This window comes from Macadamia integrifolia, chromosome 12 (assembly GCF_013358625.1).
Source record: "Macadamia integrifolia cultivar HAES 741 chromosome 12, SCU_Mint_v3, whole genome shotgun sequence".
Classification (NCBI taxonomy): domain Eukaryota; kingdom Viridiplantae; phylum Streptophyta; class Magnoliopsida; order Proteales; family Proteaceae; genus Macadamia; species Macadamia integrifolia.
Window position 1 is genome coordinate 15,676,659 of NC_056568.1, and position 20,596 is coordinate 15,697,254.

Genomic DNA, 20,596 nt, shown 5'->3' on the forward strand with positions numbered 1-20,596 from the left:
AAAGGAGGGGGTATTTATAGTTTTTTCTGGCCAATGGGAGAGGGGGAGCCTCTTTATCCAATGGACGAAAGGGTGAGGTTTTGCTTAAGGTGGGGGATAGGGCTTTCGTCCAATGGGCAAAGAGGGGGGGTTGTTTGGGAGAGAGAATTACTGTCTTTTGGCTTTGAGTGGGTGAAGAGGGGATTTCTTCACCCACCAAGTCAGGGGAATACCAATCCTGGCCATTGACGACGGTGCGTGGGACCTGACCGAAGTGCCTGAGGTATGGTTAGTTTAGGTAGGTAATGAGGGCGACATCATGGGTGAGGATTGGATGACGCAAGTAATGGCGGAGGGGGTGCGGGCATGGGCATCGGGCATGTGTATGCATGGGCAGCAGCCAGCGCACGCAGGTGTGTGGGCTGGTCTGCTGGCCAGCACGCAGGTAGGCAGTGGGCATGGGCGTAGGCCAGCAAGCCAATGGGCAAGGCAGTCTTACTTATATTTATGTAATACAAAAAACGAAGGTTTGATGGAAGTTTCTATTACTATGATTATGTGGACAATGGTTTGCTATTGCTTATTGCTTAGGCTGAGTTAAGAGACCTTAAGATTGGGTTGGAGTTTTGAAAAACCAAAACCAAAACCAAAACCAAATCGACCCTCCTTTTTTTTTTTTTTTCTGATAAAGAACCCGGCTCATGACACCACTTTTTTTTTTTTTTTTTTTTTTTTGAATATTGACACCCCTATTTAAATTACAGAAAAGCCCAAAGAAAAGCAATCCTTATCGGCTTATCTTCGATTCCGTTGAAACCATCCTTTTTTCATTCTCTGTCTCTAGTTGGCGAGGCAACAGCGGAGGCAGAGGCGACGATTTGCTGAAGTCGACCGCAAACTAAAATTGGTAAGCTGTGTTTAATCAATCGTCTTCTTCTTGTTTCACTCTTTGTACACTGTCTCTGCTTTGTGTCCTCTCTCCGTCTCTTTCTGATTCATATTCTTCCTGAGCTATCTATTTGAATTATTTTGACAAACTATGAAGGATTTAATGGAGAATCTCTTACTGTTATTTCTTTGGTTCGCCCCTTGGAGTACTGTCTCTCATTGATCTTTATATCTTGGGAGATTTAGTATTAATTGTAATGGAAACTCTAATTTTGTGGAATGAGAGAAGACTGGAGCATCTGAAATGTGAACGTTTATTTCATAAAATTTCTGATGTTCTTATTCTTCACCTCTCTCTCGGCTGTGGGTGCTGTGTGTGCGATTCCTGTTATGCTTCAAATGTCCAATTTTGCTAAGCTTTGCATGTCTCTTGGTTGTACTGCTGTTCAAAATCGTTGAATTTCTGTGTTGTGTTGTACATCTGTGATTCACTCCTATTTTTATGGGAGAACTTTTCTAGATTGCAAGACTGGAGCGCTTCTCTGGTTGAGCACCAAGTTTTGCCACGTGGAAGGGTGATGTGATCATTTTGACTATATGGATATCTAGAAAATGATATTTTTTTTTGGTGGGGGGGGGGGTGAGGGGGGCAATAGAAATGATTTCACATGCCAACTTTCAAACTCAATTTTAATCATTCATATCCCATAAATTGGTGTATTTCCTTGTATTTTCAGCCATTCGTTCATTTTAGAAAAAAAATTTCATTTTTTCACTGGATTTTTTAGCTTTATTTTTCGGATCTTGGCAAACTCCATTTTTGGCTAAAACTTAACATGTGAGCAGGAGCATTTGGATTCTACCTATCCAGAAAATTTCAGCTCTATCCAAATTGCCACATCACAAGTATTGGTGTCGGACTATAGAACCTCTCTAGGAAAACCTTTTCCTTTTTTTTCTTAAGCATACAGATGTAAATTATATTAGTGAATAGAGACTTCTATGTCATGACAAGTGCTATTAACAACAATTGGCCTGTCACAAACCACTCTACTTGCTACATATCCTGAATTGTAATAAAAATTGTACTCTTGCACATGATTCTTAACACCTAACTCCAAAGGGCAAACGTTGAACTCCTTAGACACTCCATTTTTCAATGCTCAAGATTGTAGGTTAGGAGTCTCGTGGTGTAGTAGAGTGTGATTAATATGATAAACAAGCATAATTTTTAAGTGTAATACAGGATATATATATATATATATAACAACTCAGAATATTTTGATGCAATTGCACAAGCTTATTCTGAGTTGTAATTACAGGAATTTCCTTTTCCTTTAAATTTATTTACCTGTTGGTCCCAGGTCTTGTTTTTTCTTTTTTCTTTTCAATAGAGCCCCAAACTATTCTGAACATTAGAGAATTTCCCGCTGTTTGCCCAAGCTTCATCAACATTTCCTGGTTCTCAATGGGGTCCCAACTTCTATGATCATCCAGAGTCTATTCTAGAATGTGGACCCCAACAGTTCCAATGCCAAAGGCTATGGTACTCTTCTATGGTGTACTTGATATGTGTCTTCATAACTGATTGTCCAACCGCTTTTGCTGCTCATCAGTGCTTCCATGATTGCTGTTGCCTCATGTGCTACAGGATGTCTGCCATCTTGTAAGCCTTGATCCTCCTGTTAAGAAAGCAAAAGTTAGAATTTGAAAAAATCCATGCTGCGGTGCTGCACCACATTATATGAGGGCAAACAGTTTTGTAGTCTAAGGAAGCAGGTGAAATGGTTTCAGCCATGGTTGAGGGAAAAACACTAGGATCAAGGGAGTCAAAACGATTAAAGATGCCATTGTTATAGTGATCTGTATGAATTTTCATAGCAAGAGGGCAGTGGTAGATTTTCGTAACTCTAAACATGCAATCATTCCTAGGTACCCAAATATTGTAAAAGATAATGCCGCCAGTGCATAAGATTCTAGACTTCTCATGTAAATACAGATTTTTGACCTTAACAATCTATTATGTGAAACCCAAATGGAGTATAGCCCATCTAGTGGTTGGAGTAAAGTTCTACAGGGAGAAGTATGAAAACTGTTTTGCAAAATCTTAGAATAAATATATAAGACTCAAAAACTCAGATCTTGGAATAAAATTACACTCAAGGCAGGGTATTTTCTGGACTAGTGATGATGAGGTAAGGTAGGCTGAAGTAACAAACGCTAGCAAACCTATGAGAAACCAGAGTTGCAGTTGATGCAGTGAAATCTGACCAGGATGTTCCTTGCAAGACTGTGTTCCATGCTAGTCCTACACGGAAGAGTAGACAAGGGAGAGCCGGGCTGATCCAGCTGGGGACTCTCCAATGCCAAAGTCAGAGCTTGCAATAGGTGATTCAAGTACTAAAAGAATCAATCCTCTTTTTTGGGGATTACCTTGGTATTTATAGTGGTTGGTTGGTGGCTGTTATGGAGAGTCCCTCGTTTGGCAAGAGTCCATGTTCGTCAGGAGTGCCCAATTAGGAAGGTGACTCCTTAGTGGGGTAGGAGATCTCTGGAGAGAGACCGATTAGGAGGCTGATTCCTTATTTTGGGGAGTCCAAATAGAGAACACAATTCCCTACTAGGAGAGTCCCTGGTTGGACAAATCTCTTTGAGAGATTGTTCCCTTGTATGGTGAGCAATAAGATTTGCTGATCTGGTAGGAATATCTACTGAGCTGGTGGGGCGAGATTCTCGGGATCGCTTCGCAACTGCCGGGATCAGATTAGGCATAGTTGACTGAGCTGGAGGCTCGATGTACATGCATGGTTTAAAGTATCTTCGATACCGATACCGATACTGATACGATACCCTCCGATACGTATGTTAAATTTAGCCGATCGATACGATACACATCGATACGATACATGGAATTTTTAAAATCCTTTCGTGTCGATATATATCCTACGATACATACTGATATGCACCAATACACTATCGATACGTACTGATACTCTATGAAAAATATAAAATCAAGGTGAAATATACGTTTTGGTATGTATCGGTATATATCAGTGAGTATTTATATGTATCAGTGAGTATCAGTACGTATCCGTATGTATCGATCAGTACGTATCGGTGAGTATCGATACATATTGGTATGTACCGATACAGTGCGCTATCATCATATAATGGCCAAGATGGGTATTTTTTCAGAAAACACGTTTTTTTAAGGGGTTTTTGTTCCAAAGTTGCTGTTAGCCATATTTCTATCGAATTAAAGTGGAAATCAATGTTGGGAACAAGGATTTTACATTTATGGGACAACTACAAACCTTGAATTCTTAGTGCGATACCCTCAATTTAGTGTTTATGCATAATACATGTTATCAATAGCTTTTTTTAATAAATTTTTTATGCAAAAGTGTTTAAAAAGGTGTTTCATATCCATTTATGTGCGTATCTTTAGCGTATCTTAGCGTATCTCCGATACGATACGATACGATACCCTCCGATACGTATCTTAATTCTGGTTGACCGATACGACGACCGATACCGATACTTTAATCCTTGCATGGTTTAAAGTATCTCTGATACCGATACGATACCCTCCGATACGTATTTTAAATTTAGCCGACCGATACGATACACACCGATACGATACATGAAATTTTTAAAATCCTTTCGTATTGATATATATGCTACGATACATACCAATATGCACCGATACACCATCGATACGTACCGATACTCTATGGAAAATATAAAATCAAGGTGAAATATACGTTTTGGTATGTATCGGTACGTATCGGTGAGTATCAGTATGTATCAATACGGCGCGCTACAGTCATATAATGGCCAAGATGGGTATTTTTCAGAAAACACGATTTTTTGAGGGGTTTTGTTCCAAATTTGCTGCCAGCCATATTTCTCTCTAACTAAAGTGGAAATCAATGTTGGGAACAAGGATTTTACATTTATGGGAAACCTACAAACCTTGAATTCTTTGTGCGATACCCTCAATTTAGTGTTATGCATAATACATGTTATCAATAACTTTTTTTAACAAATTTTTTATGCACAAGTGTTTAAAAAGATGTTTCATATCCATTTATATGCGTATCTTTAGCGTATCTTAGTGTATCTCTGATACGATACGATACGATACCCTCCGATACGTATCTTAATTTTGTCCGATCGATACGGCGACCGATACTGATACTTTAATCCTTGCTTGACATCCTTATTTGAAACAATTGATTGTGTCAAACCATGTATACACACTATCTCTTAAAAGAAGAGCTTGGCTAAGTGACTTGCATCAGGAGTTTTTTTGCACGGGATAAAGTGTGCCATCTTGGAGAATCGATCAACTACCACAAATATGGAATCATACTTTTCCCGTGTAGGGGGTAAAAGCCTAGGACAAAGTCCATGCTTACGTCTAGCCAAGGTGCATATGGAAGGGGCAACGGTGTGTATAAACCCGCAATCTTCTTTTCTCCTTTAGCAAGTTGACAAGTGTATCATCTTTGTATTACATGCTGAACATCCTTCAGTAACTGGGGCCAATAGTATAGATTTACCATCATAGAGTAAGTTTTGTCCTTGCCAAAGTGTCCACCCATTCCTCCTCCATGTAGTTTTCGAATCAAGTGATGTCTTAAAGAGGTGTTTGGAACATAAAGATGAGTGCCTTTGAAGAGATATCCATCATGTATAGAAAATTTATCATCTCGACCTTCTTCTTGTAACTTGTTGAATGCTTCTGAAAAATCAGCATCATTAGCATACTCCTCTTTGATGTGTTCCACTTCTGAACTTTGCACTGTGAAGGCATTCACCATTAGCACCTTCCGGCTAAGTGCCACTTGATTCTATTTTCTCGCTTTATACTTGAGAGCAAATACAAATCCTTGCAAGTATGAGATCCATTTAGCATGCCGTTCGCTAATGGTCTTTTGTGAATGTAAGTGTTGAAGTGCTTCATGATTCGAATAAATGACGAACTCTTTACCGATTAAATAGTGTCGCCAATGCTTGAGAATCTGAACAACGGCGTAGAGTTCTAGGTCATAAATAAAGTACCTTCTTTTAACATCATTCAACTTTTCATTGCAGAAGGCTATGGGATGACCCTCTTGCATAAGCATTCCTATCCCAACATGGGATGCATCAGTAGCCACTTCGAACATGAGATCAAAATTCGGTAGTCTAAGCACTGGTGCTTCTGTTATCTTTTGTTTGATCAAGTTGAATTCTTTAGTGGGTGTCGGAGTCCATTGAAATGGAACTTTTCCCCCTTTTGTGCACTCTGTGATAGGGGCTACAATAGCGTTGAAATTCCGCATGAACCGATGATAGAATGAGGTAAGGCTATGAAAACTACGAACTTCTGTCAAGGTTTTTGGAATAGACCAATCTACCACTCTTTATCTTCTCCGGATCAGCTTCTATACCTTGTGAAGACACAATAAAGCCAAGGAAGATAACCTTGGGCAGCATGAAAGAACACTTCTTTAAGTTGATGTAGAGCTTCTCTTCTTGTAGTACCCTCATGACACTTCTCAGATGCTCTAGGTGTTCATCTTGTGCCCTACTGTTGATCAATATGTCATCAAAGTATACTATGAGAAACTTGCTAATGAAGGGGTGCAGTACATGTGTCATCACCCTCATGAAAGTGCTAGGTGCATTGGTGAGGCCAAAAGGCATTACTTTTCATTCATATAGCCCTTCTTTGGTTTTGAAAGCTGTCTTCCATTCATCCTCTAGAAGGATTCGAATTTGATGGTAGCCACTTCGTAGATCTATCTTTGAGAATATAGAGGCTCTTGTCAACATGTCAAGCATATCATCCAAACGGGGAATAGGAAACCTGTAGATGAACTAGACTCACGAAATAACTTGACAATATACAAAAGTAAACCCAGGAATAATTCCACACAAAAGTACTGCATTCCAACAAGAAAAACCCAAAAGAAAGGACAATCGGCCAGGAGAGAGAAAACACCTGCGCTGGGCCTAGAGAGAGAATGGGGTGGCTGCAATTGTGGTCTCAGAATGAGCTGTACTCTTGGGCGTAGGTAGTCCCTAGGAAGGGTACAAAAACCTAAAATTTTGAGGGACTTCTGATGGCTGGTTGTTGAGATACTTTCTTGGAAATCTAACCTAGGAGAGAGAGGATTGAAAGAACTTCCAAGAACAGCAGCTGAATGCTTCAAATAGTATTCAGGTAAGGATCGATTGGTACTTGGAGATTTTCTCATGTTTTCTTGTGTTTTTGGCAAGAAAATTTTTGCTGGTGCAAAAGAAAATTTCACAATTCCCAAGGGAAATTTTGAATTTGAAAAGAAGAATCTTCTCTTGGGCGAAAACATATCAAGTGCAAAAAAAAAATTCTTAAACCAAGGAAAAAAGTACAAAAAATATATATTTTTTTTCTTTTCTTCTCTTCTCTTGGCTACCAAACATAGCCTAAAAGACTAGACCTCCGTAAAGTGGTGGTTTTGGTGGGTCCGAAATCCCAACTCACCAACCCCACATGGCCAAATCACCTCTGTCTAATGCCTGCTGAATCAGAGATCAATTGAGGGAGGAATAGGAGATCGATCTCACTCCTATTCCCTCTAGGACTGCTGGTCGATCCTGACTTGGAGGCTCTTGAACAGGTCTGAAATTAATCACAACAGTAGACAATGGCAGCAGACACTAACAGCAGTAAACTTGATAATAAAAGAGAGAGAGAGAGAGAGCAAGGGGAAAGTGAGTGGAAGGTGGCTATATTAGCCTGAGCTTCTCACCACAGTTATCCCAGCTGTTCTAAGCAATGATTGCAACTTTCTTATTCAAATCTGAGAAATAATGGTACATATGCCTCTCTATTTATAGAGGTGAAGTTTACAATCATATTAACACTAGGAGCTAGTTTCTAAAGAGGACTAGACACTCTTACTACAACTAGGAATTGAAAATAGAACTAGGACTTGACTTCTAACTCCAACATGGAGTAGGACTCTTAAACTAATAGTCCATAAAGGGCTTACAATCGATGGGCCCACTTGGGAACTTACAATCGATGGGCCTAATGGGCCTTTAATTGATTAACTACTTAATAAACCAGCCCCCTCAATTAGGAGGGGTGGTAGTGGGCCTTTGGGCTGGGCTTCCTCCTGTTATAGCCTAGCCATAATATGGATCTACATCAAAGAGGCTCGATTTGAGAAGATTAATGTTGAGACCAGAGAGGTTTTCAAAGGCATGAAGGGATTCCATGATAGTGGAAATGGAGAGGGGGTTAGCTTTGGAAAAGATCATGATATCATTAGCAAACGCGAGGTGGGTGAGGAGGGATTTGCATTTGGGGATAGGAGAGATTAGGTGGAGGTCCATGGCAGATTGGATGGAACGGGACATGACTTCCAGGGATAGAGAGAAGAGAAAAGGGGATAGAAGGCAACCTTGTTTGATGCCCCTGCCAAAGGGGAAGTAGTCTGCAGGGATACCATTGACTAGAGCAGAGAACCTGGGGGAAGAAATGCATGAGTGGATCCAATGGACAAAGGAGGGGGGAAAGGACATGTTAAGCAGGATTTTGGGGATGAAATCCCAGAGGAGGGCAGTAGAGGAATGGGATTTGCGATCGAAACCCTGGACAATCTCGTGATAGAGCATGATATTATCAGCAATGCTCCTACCAGCAATGAAAACAGATTGATTTGGGCTCACAAGGTAGTTAATGACTTTCTGGATCCTATTGGCAAGAGTTTTGGCAACAAATTTGTAGAGAAGGTTTCAAAGTGAGGTAGGCCTGAAGTCATTCATGGAGACCGCTCGCTCTTTTTTTTGGAATGAGGCAAAGGAAGGTATGGTTGATACCACTGATCTGGTCGGGATTAAAGAAGAAACTGCGGACAAACAAGAATGAGGTCTTGAAGGATGATATTCTAGCAGGAGGAGAAGAAACCCATGCTGGAACTATCCGGGCCAGGGGCTTTGTTAGCCTTGTGAGAAAGGATGGCTGAGAGGATTTCCTCATTAGAGGGGATGGACTAGAGGTTAGGGAGGAGGTCATCCGGGACAGATTTGTTGAGGAGGTGGGGGATGAGAGGGGGGAGATTAGGGGGGATGAAAATGCCCTGGAAGCGAGAAACAACTTCAGCTTTGATGTCCATAGGGTTACAAATCTCAATACTGGAGGAGGAGATAAGTTTGGGGATGGAATTCGCATTGTATCTGGCCTTAAGAGACCTGTGAAAATAGGCAGTGTTAGAGTCCCCAAGGTCCAGCCATTTGATGCGGGCTTTCTGACGGAGGAAGCTTTCTTCTTGAGCAAAAAGAAGGGAGAGCTCCAAAATAGTGGATTTTTCCTCAACAAGATCAGGGTTAAGGAGCTCAGATTGAATTCTGGCTTGGATGGAGGGAAGCTTTTCCTGGCAGGAGACATAGGAGGAAATATTGCCAAAGATGGATGAGTTCTAGAGTTTAAGGGCGGCTTTGACATTCTTGAGCTTTTTGGCAAAGGCTATGAGAGGAGAGGGGGAAGGGTTGATAGGAATGCTCCAAGAATCTCCAACTAATGGGAGGAAATTGGAGTGTGAGACCCACATGTTGAAGAACTTGAAGGGCTTGGGACCAAAAGAGTGGAAGGGAAGGACATGAATGGAGATTGGGCTATGATCAGAAATCCCGGGGAGCTTAAAGCAGGCATGGGAGGGAAAGAATTGAGCCAAGAATTATTGACTAAGGCCCTATCAAGCTTGCAGGCCGCGCGAAGATTTTCAGATCTTTTGTTGTGCTAGATCATCAGAGATAACCAATGTAACACCCTGAATTTTGAAGCAGCTGTTCCCCAGTGTCAGGACCTAATTGGCACATTGCAGTAGAAGGGAGAAATTAGCAGATTTAATAGTCAAGTAGGAGGGGTAAAATAGTCAAAATTTGTGGGAATGGCCCTACACATATCAGGTAATGTAAGACAGAGGATTAGTCTGCTGGAAGGCCAAAAATATGGCAACTGGGCCAGTCAGTTTGGTTCGCAGAATACTAAAAAATTGGGTTTTCTTTGTGGGGCCCACTTCTCTACAGCATTGCTCCTTGCACTCCCACCATGTGTAGGGGTCTATTTGAGGATTAACCCACCATTTACCTTAGTGGGCAATGGGGCCTACATGGGGGTATGAGATGTTAAAGTTTTAGATTAATTTAAATCAAGTTATAGGGTCCAGCCAAACACCCCTAAGGTCTCATTTGGGCTGGCCTATAAATATTTTCTATCAACCTTAATGCCTCATTTGTGCCATACGGTTACTGTTAGTAGCAAAGAAAAGATGGAAAAGAGAAGAAGAAGAGAGAAAGGAAGAGGGCTTCTGCACCTAGGGCTGCTATTGAATAGTTCAGCCAACAAATATGGAATTCTGCCATGTACAATTGTAGAATTTAAATTGGTTCATCTGAATTCATAATTTGGATTAGGGATTTCAGTCCAATAAGGACTGTAATCAGAATCCTGTGCTCTAATGAGCTTCCCAGTAGAAGAATCCCCAAAATTTGACAAGGTTCTGAGACCCAATTGGCTTGAAACCATCTCTGTAAATCCTAGAACAGAGGGCTTTCACCATCGGGGTTCAATTCCTTCAAATTGATGAGGGAATTAGGCTGATTGTAGCTTGAATTCTGCAGTAGAACAAAATCAGAATTTAAATTGGATTAAAATTGGATGTTTGAAGGTGTTGATCAGAAATTCTTTTTAGAAAAATCAAGTATGGAGCTCAATTGGAGATAACATGGGATTTTGGTGACTGTAACCTGATCATTACAGTTCTATTTTGGTGTTTAAGAGGGGAAATGATTCAATTGTGCTAAAACACCTAAATTCCCATCTAAATCTTGAAATTTCTGAAATTGGAATGTGTAGATACCCAGGCTAGCTAATCTACTCCCAGAGGTGGGTGAGTATGCTGCCCACATAAGCATATAAGACTCTCCATACAAGGGCAGACTGATTAAGCTGGAAAAGGAATCAATTTCTAGGCTTACAGTGTATAGTGGCAGAATTGGATTTTGCGGAAAATGGGCTTTGGCAGGCTCGATCGGCCAGCTGGTTGGGCCAGGCCATACCTGCCAATTGGAGTTTTAGAGCCCTATATGGCTGTTGGTTGGGTCTGGGTGCACCCTGTACAAGGGTGGGGCCTACAGATACGTACTTAGTGAAACTTAGCCTTGTAAAGATGACTGTGGTATGAATTTCAGAGCCTAAAACTGTCACTAAATTGGCTGAGAGGACTCTGCCATAGTTAGGGAATGTACATAGGGAGTGTAAGACCATACCCCTTTATAGAAAATAGTACAATGAGGAAGAAGACTGCATTGGGAATCAGCCCAGTTAGCTGAGGGCTGTGATAAACCACAGGTTGCCTCCGATGGGTGTTTGATGACCTTTGTACTATGTGGTTTGGTCTGTTTAGACAAATAGGAAACTCGAGATTGTGCGGATCAAGTTAATGACCTACATAGGGGTTAGGGAGCCAAGTTGGTTAAGTAGGTAAGTTGTTGGGAGAAATGCTGGTCAGGAATCAGTGCCTCAGTCCGACTGTTGGCTTGGATTCCGGTAAGGGAATTCAATAGGAGTTTAGGAAGTTGGGTTGTCCTTGGATAGTGAATACTAAAACTAACCTAAAATATTAATTGTTTAATTAGGCACCTAAGATGTTAGGCGAAGATACATGTGGACGGGAACTCAACGAAAAGGCATCAGATTCAGGTATCAAGGTGAGTGGGTGATTGTTTTACTTTACGGAGTGTTTCTATTTACTTTTATGTTCTGCATGCTCATATGTATGTGATGGAAACCATGCTTTGGATTTATTTTGTATAAAAATATATATATGCACATATGGCATGATTTTACCGACTTTGATATGATTGAGGTTTTGTGGATGCGTAGAATGATAATTGTGTGGTGATGGTTATAACATTGATGGTCTGAGGCACGGTGTGGCCGAGGTTCTTTTGATACCGTGGGCTCAGAGGTCAATCTTATAGCTATGGCCATAGATGTGTGTATGGATGCTATGGATATTATTAATGCATGTAGATGCATATGGTTAGGATCATATTCCAGTGCTATAACCCCTTGCCAATAGGGGTAAGGTATTGGCTAATCCCACTCAGTGGTAGGTCACGGAAGACTACTACACCCGGATACAATGTACTGTATCTTGATAGGGCACAGCATGGTACGACATATTGTATGCATGACTGTCGGACAGCATGGGGGACTGAGGTTCTTTTCGGGACTGGCTGACTCCTGCTTGCAACTAGCTTGTATCCTTGAGGCACGACATATTGAGAAGGGGATACCACCTACGTTGCTTATAGCACTTATACCCACATATTGTGAGACTTAGTAACTAGAATAGATATCTATAAATAAAATGGATCAGGTGGCTGTGCATATGTGGATATTACTGGACATTATGATGTGTGTGATTGCATGCTCACCCCTCGTGGATTTATGTTTTTAGATGGTGGAACTTGAGCTGGAGTGGATTGAGACTCGGCAATGGTTGTGAGGTTGTGTCAATAAGACATGTGGTGGAAGACTGAGATTTCCTTTGCTTTAAGGTTTAATTATTATGCTTGTAAGATGTGATTATATTAGGGTAATTGTGAGTTATAATTCAGTTGTGTCTATAATTATTATTTATCATTTAGATTTGATCACCATAGGTTATGTAAAATATAAATTTTTCCTTATATGCGTACTCTGATTTGGTAGAAGATTTTGTACTTGTGTAAGTTCATCTCTACATTAGATCTTGGTGGTTCAGCCTGACTGGTACAGTAAGGTATCCAGTGCCGCATACCTTAGCCTAATTTAAGGCAGGGTGTGACAACTAAGGCTTAGGTCGTCAATGCAGTCATTGAAGGAATCAATTGCTTGATGGTTAATGGGGTTGCCCCCATGTTTCTCATGGCTAAACCGGATGACATTGAAGTCACCCATAATACCCCAAGGGCTAGAGCCCGTGGAGTCGCTGAAGGAGCGAAGCTCAGACCGAAGGGAGAGCTTGCGGGGGGCAAGGTTATGGGCATAAATGACAGAGAGGTAACGGATGTGGGTTCGAGAAGGGTGGGAGATGGAGAGGTTGATGGCCTGGGCAGAAGAGGAGAGGGTAGGGATAAGGAGAGAAGTGGGGTCCCAGAGGATCCAGATCTTGCCATTGGGGCTATGGAGATAATTTGAGATGAGGGACCAGGACAGAGCAATGGAGGAGATAATTTGAGGGGCATTAGCTTTAAGAACTCTGGTTTCCAGGAGATGACAGAGGTTGGAAAGGGAGGAGCGGATACGGGATCGGATGTTAGCTTGCTTGGACGAGGAGTTGAGACCTCGAACGTTCCAAAAAGTCCAATAGATCATTGGAGGGTAGTGGAAAGGGGTAGCAAGTGCTCGTAGGAGCAGTGAGGGATCTTGGAAATTGGGGTGGGGGACAGTTTTAGGGGTAGTTCTCCGGGTATACCCAATGACAAGAGAAGAGGGGGGAGGAGGGTTGGCTTTGGGAGGAAGACTTGACAATTGAGGAGGTGGATTTTTTCTTCTTTTTGGAGGGGTTGAGTAAGGGCGGAGGAGGGGGGGAGGAGGTTCCGGGGAAATTGGAGGCTGAGGGGTTGGAGGTGCCGAGGTGATGGGGAGAGGTTCTGTTAATGCTTGTGGAGGTGCCAAGGTGGTGTGGGATGATGTTCCATGCAAGTGTCATGTGTGATTCCAGGAGAGGCCTGGAGACTTCCAAATGGGGCTGCATTGGCAGCTAGAGGCCCAGGGGGGCCAGGCAAGGTAACCGCAACAGGGACCATCAAGGAGGCTTCCAGAAGGCTTCCAGAAGAGTGTGTAAAGGCAGAAGATGATCAATGGGGCCTTCCAAGGTGATGCAGTTGGGCGATGGAAGGGGTCTTTTTGATTTGGGAATTTTCCTATTTACTTTCCTTTTTGGTTTAGAAATTAGTTTGATAGTATTTTAATTTAGATTTGATTTTTATTGCTATGTAGGGTAGTTTCTATTTTCAAGTAGCTGCCATTAATTGTCTGATTTTTTCTTTATATTGGACATGTAATCGATTGAGTTTTGAGATTTTTTTGAATAATTGAATGAAATTGAAGAATTTGGGTTTGAATCCCTGACTGCCGGTCCCTCTTCCTCCCTCTCTGAAATCTTTTAATTCTCTTTCTCTTATTCCCTTCCCTTTCCTCTTCGACTTCATCTTCCTTGTCTTTATTTCTGTTTATTACATCTAGCTGCTGCCCTGTTTCTGGCGGTAGTTGCAGTCCCAAACAAGGGCTCGATCTCTACAAATACCCACCAAACCAGTTCAAGATTTTTGGAACTCATTCCTACAAAAGAAACGACTCACCATACACAAATCCAAGACCAAGTTTGGTCTCTACTGGAAGCTCTGACCAAAAGTTCAGATCTGGTTCTGTACCTGTGATGGACTGAGTTGCAGAACAAATTAGATCCTACTAGTGGAATCTATCACTGCTGGTTTTCACGTGCATTCTATAGGGCTTGAAGTTTCGATCATTGTCCTAAACTTGCAGATCCAGCAACTCAGTCTTGAGTGAGTTCTCTCCTTTGAAGGTTTACCTTGGGTTACCGTTTTGTGTTCTATCATGAAGAAGAAGAAAAAAGGTTCTCCTATGGGTTTTAAATAAACAATTGGTGTTATTACAGATAAGCCCTCTAACTTTAAGTTCTTTATTAATACACCCCCCCTCTTTACTAGTTTGCAGAATTACCCTTCATTCTTGGGTTTTATTTTTGTTTAACCCCACTACTATTTTTATTTCCAGATTTGATCCTTCTCTTTGGGATTAATTCCTGATAAGTCCTTAGTCAATTATTTCACTCTATAAAGCTCCTAAATTGTACTATAAATTACAATATTGCCCCTGGTTTGTCTAGAGTGAACTATTTGGTTATTTAGTGGGCCCTAAGCGATCCGATTTCAATCCTTAGGATCCGGATCCGGATCCGGATCCGGATCCGCATCAAGTGGTATCAGAGCAAATTTTCCTGTAGTTTTTCTAACTATGACAGGTCACATCACCAATGCTGAGTTGCACAAATTGTATCGCGAGTTGGCCGAGAACCAACAGAATACTGATGCTAGGCTTGAGAGGACTAAAGCCAAGTTTGATAAGTTTATGGAAGAGATGATTGCCTTTATGAAGAGGTCCGACAAGCGAGCTGAAGAAGGATCCTCTACATTACCTCCTCAGCTCAACACTTTACGGATCGAAGATACACTTCAGAGGCAGCAACTTGATCCAGTTGTTCCCCAGGACGTTACCCGACAATTTTCTAACAGAGATTATGGCATCAAAGTTGAGGTTCCCGAGTTCAGTGGTGAAAAGGGACCTGAGGAATTTCTTGACTGGCTTACCAAAGTGGAGAGAATTTTTGCGTATAAGTCTCTTCTAGACGTGAAGAAGTGTAAACTCATCATCACCAAGTTTATTGGGTATGCATGTTCATGGTGGGATGATGTACTACATGCAAGGTTTGTCAGCAGACTTGGACCCATTACCATTTGGGAGGTCATGAAGCAGATCCTGACTGAAAAATTTGTTCCTCTTAATTATGAAAAGGTAATGTTCCATAAATTACTTAACTTGCAACAAGGGAACAAAGATGTGGGTTCCTACACCCTCGAATTCCACAAACTGTCTTCAAGGTGTTGACTTTAGGAAACAGACCAGCAACGGGTGATGTGATATATCAATGGGTTAAGTACTGAGATTCGACTTGAGTTGGCTAACATTGATTTCAGGTCTGTTGATGTGGCAGCGGCTCATGCCAAGACAGTTGAAGAGAAGTCCATTTATTGGAAGGGTATGCTCAAGATTTCTTCAGTTTATAGACCTCCACCACGTATGGAGGAAAAGAAGCCTGAAGCTCATAGAGTTGAAGAAAAAAGGTCAGAGCTCAACAAGGATAGTGTTGGGGTGAAGAATATCATATGCTATAGTTGTGGCGAGAAGGGTCACTATTCCAATAAGTGTCCCAACAGGACTCGTTCTGTGAACGTAGCAGAGAAACAACCGACAGAGGAGTGAAGATGAATCTCATTTATATCCTTATCCCCTCGAGGACGATGATATTGTCGATGATGAAGATGAGGATGTAGAAGCTCATTCAGCTAGCCTTTCATCTTTTTCGAATAGACTAGTTGATAAGGCTCCTCTCTTCAGACAGAAGGGTACTCTCCTGCACGGCTTCGACCCTACTGATGTTCATGCAGTTGTTGATACTGGGGAAGAAGCAAATTTTATATCTGCTGAATTTGTTCGAGCACACAACCTTCCACAAAAGCAGCTTTTCAAGAAGATTCACGTTCAAGGTTTTGGCCCCACAGCTCAAGAAGGGGCCATTGTAGTTGTTCGAGTACACTTACAGTTTGGGCCACTACAGTACCATGTGACTTGCTTGGTCACCCCATTGGCACACTGCGACATTCTTCTAGGGCGACATTCTTCTAGAGCGACCTTGGCAACGACATGCAGGCATTCTCTATGATGGTGCACGGAATACCATCAAGGTGCAGCAAGGAGGTCGTATGTACTTAATGAGGCCACATGCATTATCCGACATGCCACGTCGTCGACTGACTCCTGCTCCAGTGACACGTCAGTCTACTTTCCCTCCTCTCGGTGTTATGTTCCCATCTTCTGCTTCGAGATACGTGTCACCTCATCAGCGAGCAACTTACAAGGGTAACTTGGGAGCACGACCTAACTCGACGGAGTCGAGTTCTTTTAAGACCGGGAGAGCTGATGCAGTTGGGCGATGGAAGGGGTCTTTTTTATTTGGGAATTTTCCTATTTACTTTCCTTTTTGGTTTAGAAATTAGTTTGATAGTATTTTAATTTAGATTTGATTTTTATTGCTATGTAGGGTAGTTTCTATTTTCAAGTAGTTGCCATTAATTGTATGATTTTTCCTTTATATTGGACATGTAATCGATGGAGTTTTGAGATTTTTTTGAATAATTGAATGAAGTTGAAGAATTTGGGTTTGAATCCCTGACTGCCGATCCCTCTTCCTCCTCTGAAATCTTTTAATTCTCTTTCTCTTATTCCCTTCCCTTTCCTCTTCAACTCCATCTTCCTTGTCTTTATTTCTGTTTATTACATCTTGCTGCTGCCCTGTTTTTGGCGGTAGTTGCAGTCCCAAACAAGGGCTCGATCTCTACAAATACCCACCAGACCAGTTCAAGATTTTTGGAACTCATTCCTACAAAAGAAACGACTCACCATACACAAATCCAAGACCAAGTTTGGTCTCTACCGGAAGCTCTGACCAGAAGTTCAGATCTGGTTCTGTACCTGCGATGGACTGAGTTGCAGAACAAATTAGATCCTACTAGTGGAATCTATCACTGCTGGTTTTCACGTGCATTCGATAGGGCTTGAGGTTTCGATCATTGTCCTAAACTTGCAGATCCAGCAACTCAGTCTTGAGTGAGTTCTCTCCTTTGAAGGTCTACCTTGGGTTACCGTTTTGTGTTCTATCGTGAAGAAGAAGAAGAAAGGTTCTCCTATGGGTTTTAAATAAACAATTGATGTTGTTACAGATAAGCCCTCTAACTTTAAGTTCTTTATTAATACATCCCCCCTCTTTACTAATTTGTAGAATTACCCTTCATTCTTGGGTTTTATTTCTGTTTAACCCCACTACTATTTTAATTTCCAGATTTGATCCTTCTCTTTGGGATTAATTCCTGATAAGTCCTTAGTCAATTATTTCACTCTATAAAGCTCCTAAATTGTACCAGAAATTACAATATTGCCCCTGGTTTGTCTAGAGTGAACTATTTGGTTATTTAGTGGGCCCTAAGCGATCCGATTTCAATCCTTGGAATCCGGATCCACATCACAAGGCTAGAGCTTCATGAAGGGAAGCTGGAGAAGGTGACGTGGAACCATCGGGGCCAGCCGGGAGGGCTGGAGTGGGCCTAGCTTTTTGAACCGTGGGTTCAACTTAACCCAAGTAACTCATTACTTGGAACTAGAAACTAATTACTTAATCCGGTATATGCTTTAAAAAAATCTCTAAATATTTGGGATCATAGAATGGGCCCGTTATAGTAGGAAACTTAAAATTACTTAGCCCATTACCCATATAACACATTGGGAACTTAAATTTGGGCCTAGCTTTTTGAGCCGTGGGTTCAACTAACCTAAAAAACTTAACCAATCCAAAATCTTCTTCCAAGGGATGTGATTTGCATCAAGTGATGGTGGGGATTGGTCCAGCGAGACATTCCAAAGATATATGAGAATATGGGGAGGGCCCTAATTTTCGAAATAAAATTCCCTATTTCTTTCACATCATTATTTAGCTTGTAGAAAGGTATCGAGCAACTGATTTGACTGTTAGCACTTTTTTCATAGTTTTAGTATAAACCCATTTATCTGCCATGTTATGGGAATCTCACCCAGATTCCATATTGTAATGGCAAAGACCTCCACAGCACATTAGAGGGTAAGGGTGAGGTCATTACCTGACCCTACCCTCACTGTTGCCAGCCCTAATGTGATAATGAAAAAAAACCGATGTCTGATGGTTAAATTTTTTGTTTTGGTTCCAACTTGTGTTTGACACTAATTGATGTTGAATAAGGGCCCAATTTTAGAAAATGAAGTGGAGCTCGTTTCCAAGGCTATAAGAATAACATCACCTGAGCCAAAATTCAATGCTGGGAATAACAAACCTCCAACTCAGACAAATACAAATGCATACAAGGTACCTTTGGAAAATATATTAAGTTATTCTACAATACCAATTCAGATTCTTTCTTACCATGTGGAAATTTTTAGCCATCAACGGTATACTAATCAACCAACTTAGCTGAATCAATCCATTGCAAAACCAAATTTTCTTATATATCAAAGTTGGCTAATTAATTGTTTCTAGGCCTAAGGAAGTTATCTCAGGAAGAATCCTATATAGATATTTTCCACGGCAATAGCAAAGGAGGTGAACAAAGGAAGAAGAAAGTTAAATTGAGTTAGAGTTGGATGTAACATTAATTTTTAGAAATGTATGATAGGGATCTCCAAGTTTTATGCCCCCTTCTTGTATGGGCAACAAAATTTATCAGATAAGAAACTCAGAAATTAACTGCTCAAATATATATTTTTTTTCTTAAAGCCTCAAATATATATTTTTTTTCTTAAAGCCTCTTCGTTGAGGGGGACTGGGTCGATCCTTGATCCTGCATACAATGTAGCATTTTCCTTTACTGTTTTGTATGGAGGAATTGTGTGCATGTGCTAAAAGTAGCAGCGATGCGATAGAACATCACAACTCGCATGATAAGGTTTCATTTTTAACCTCTTTATTTCAATATATATATATATATATATATTTTTTAGCAGAGATAGGGGGCAAAATGGCAGCTGCAGCCATGGGCTTCAACTTGGTTGGAACTTTTAGAGGATTCTCCTTGGATTCAAGCTCATCGCCTGCTTTCTTCAGAGGAGATTTTGGGTCCATTTGTATTGGTAACAGGGTCTCCCTCTCATTTCCTCTTAAAACTCCATTAACAATTGAGTCTGCGCACAAGAAAGGAGCTGGAAGCACCAAGAATGGTCGAGATTCGAGAGGTCAGAGACTTGGTGTCAAAATCTATGGTGATCAGGTTGCCAAGCCTGGTGCAATTATCATTCGGCAGCGTGGTACCAAGGTAAGATATTGGAACCTCATTTGTCCTACTCAACTTTTTGAAGAAGCTTCGCAAAAATATTGGTGATAGAAAACAATTTGTTATTTCCTTTGCTTATTTGTTTAATACTTTTCATTAAGAGTGTATATTGTGCTTGAGGTGCACATGAAAATCTTACGTCTTCGAGATTAGATGAGCTTGAAAATGTTATTTTATTTTAATTTTTTTTTTTTATATATAATTGGTAGCTACTCTATGGAAGAGAGGGTGGGGGGGAGAGGCAACAGCCAGATGGTTCAAACTTGAGACCTGGTGACCGTTGGCTTAACGCATCACCCACAGCTTCACCTAGTGCAGCAGGCAGTTGTCATTTGGAAGTTATCTTGTAACCTGGTTGCTGGTCCGTTGAACTCTGTTATGGTTTCTTGTTTTCTGGGTGACATCAACCTCCGCAATTTATGGTCCAGCTACTACACCATACAACAGGTGCAGCTTAGGACCATTGTTCCCATTTTTAACTATTCCAATAGTCTACAAGTGACATGGAGATTCCAAATTCCATTGACGGAAGCTTCCTCCCTGTGTAATGCAGTGCTAATCCTGACCTAGGGAATTCCAGTGGAAGATTTGCTTGCAACAAGATCATAGGGATGGGAATAAGGATCACTGTGTACCCAGTGCACCCAGTGCACGAGGCTCCTGCCACTGCGGTGTCTGGGGAGGGTCAAATTTACGCAGGCTTGCCTGATGTAGATCAAGCTTGCAAAGGGAGGCGCCGTGGGGTCCATCGAACCAAGTCCAATGTTGGACCAGCCATCCCCAAACCAGGTCCATCGAGCCAGCCCAGAACTGGGTCAGTTTTGCCTCAGCTTTGGTTCCTTGTTTTTCTCCATCGAGCAGCAGATCCAGCTCCAGATTTTGTCCTAGTCAGTCAGCTATCAATGAGCTTGAGACACTTTCTAGAAGCTCCACCGTTGACCCCATCTATGAGCTGTACTTCTGCTCTTTTGAGTGACTTAGG

At 41.4% G+C, this 20,596-nt stretch overlaps 1 protein-coding gene across 2 annotated transcripts in view; it reads left to right on the forward strand.

Annotated features, from left to right (window-relative positions):
- The first annotated feature begins 752 nt into the window (after nucleotides 1-752).
- LOC122057650 (50S ribosomal protein L27, chloroplastic) overlaps nucleotides 753-20,596 on the forward strand; it is a 41,713-nt gene continuing 21,869 nt past the window's right edge. The window contains exons 1-2 of one of the 2 annotated variants that reach the window (XM_042619831.1): nucleotides 753-886; nucleotides 19,289-19,596. In XM_042619831.1, coding sequence (XP_042475765.1) covers nucleotides 19,303-19,596 — 294 coding nt within the window. In that variant the 5' untranslated portion in view covers nucleotides 753-886; nucleotides 19,289-19,302. Of the gene's footprint in view, nucleotides 887-19,285; nucleotides 19,597-20,596 lie in introns of both variants that reach the window. The other variant, XM_042619832.1, reaches the window with a different exon arrangement.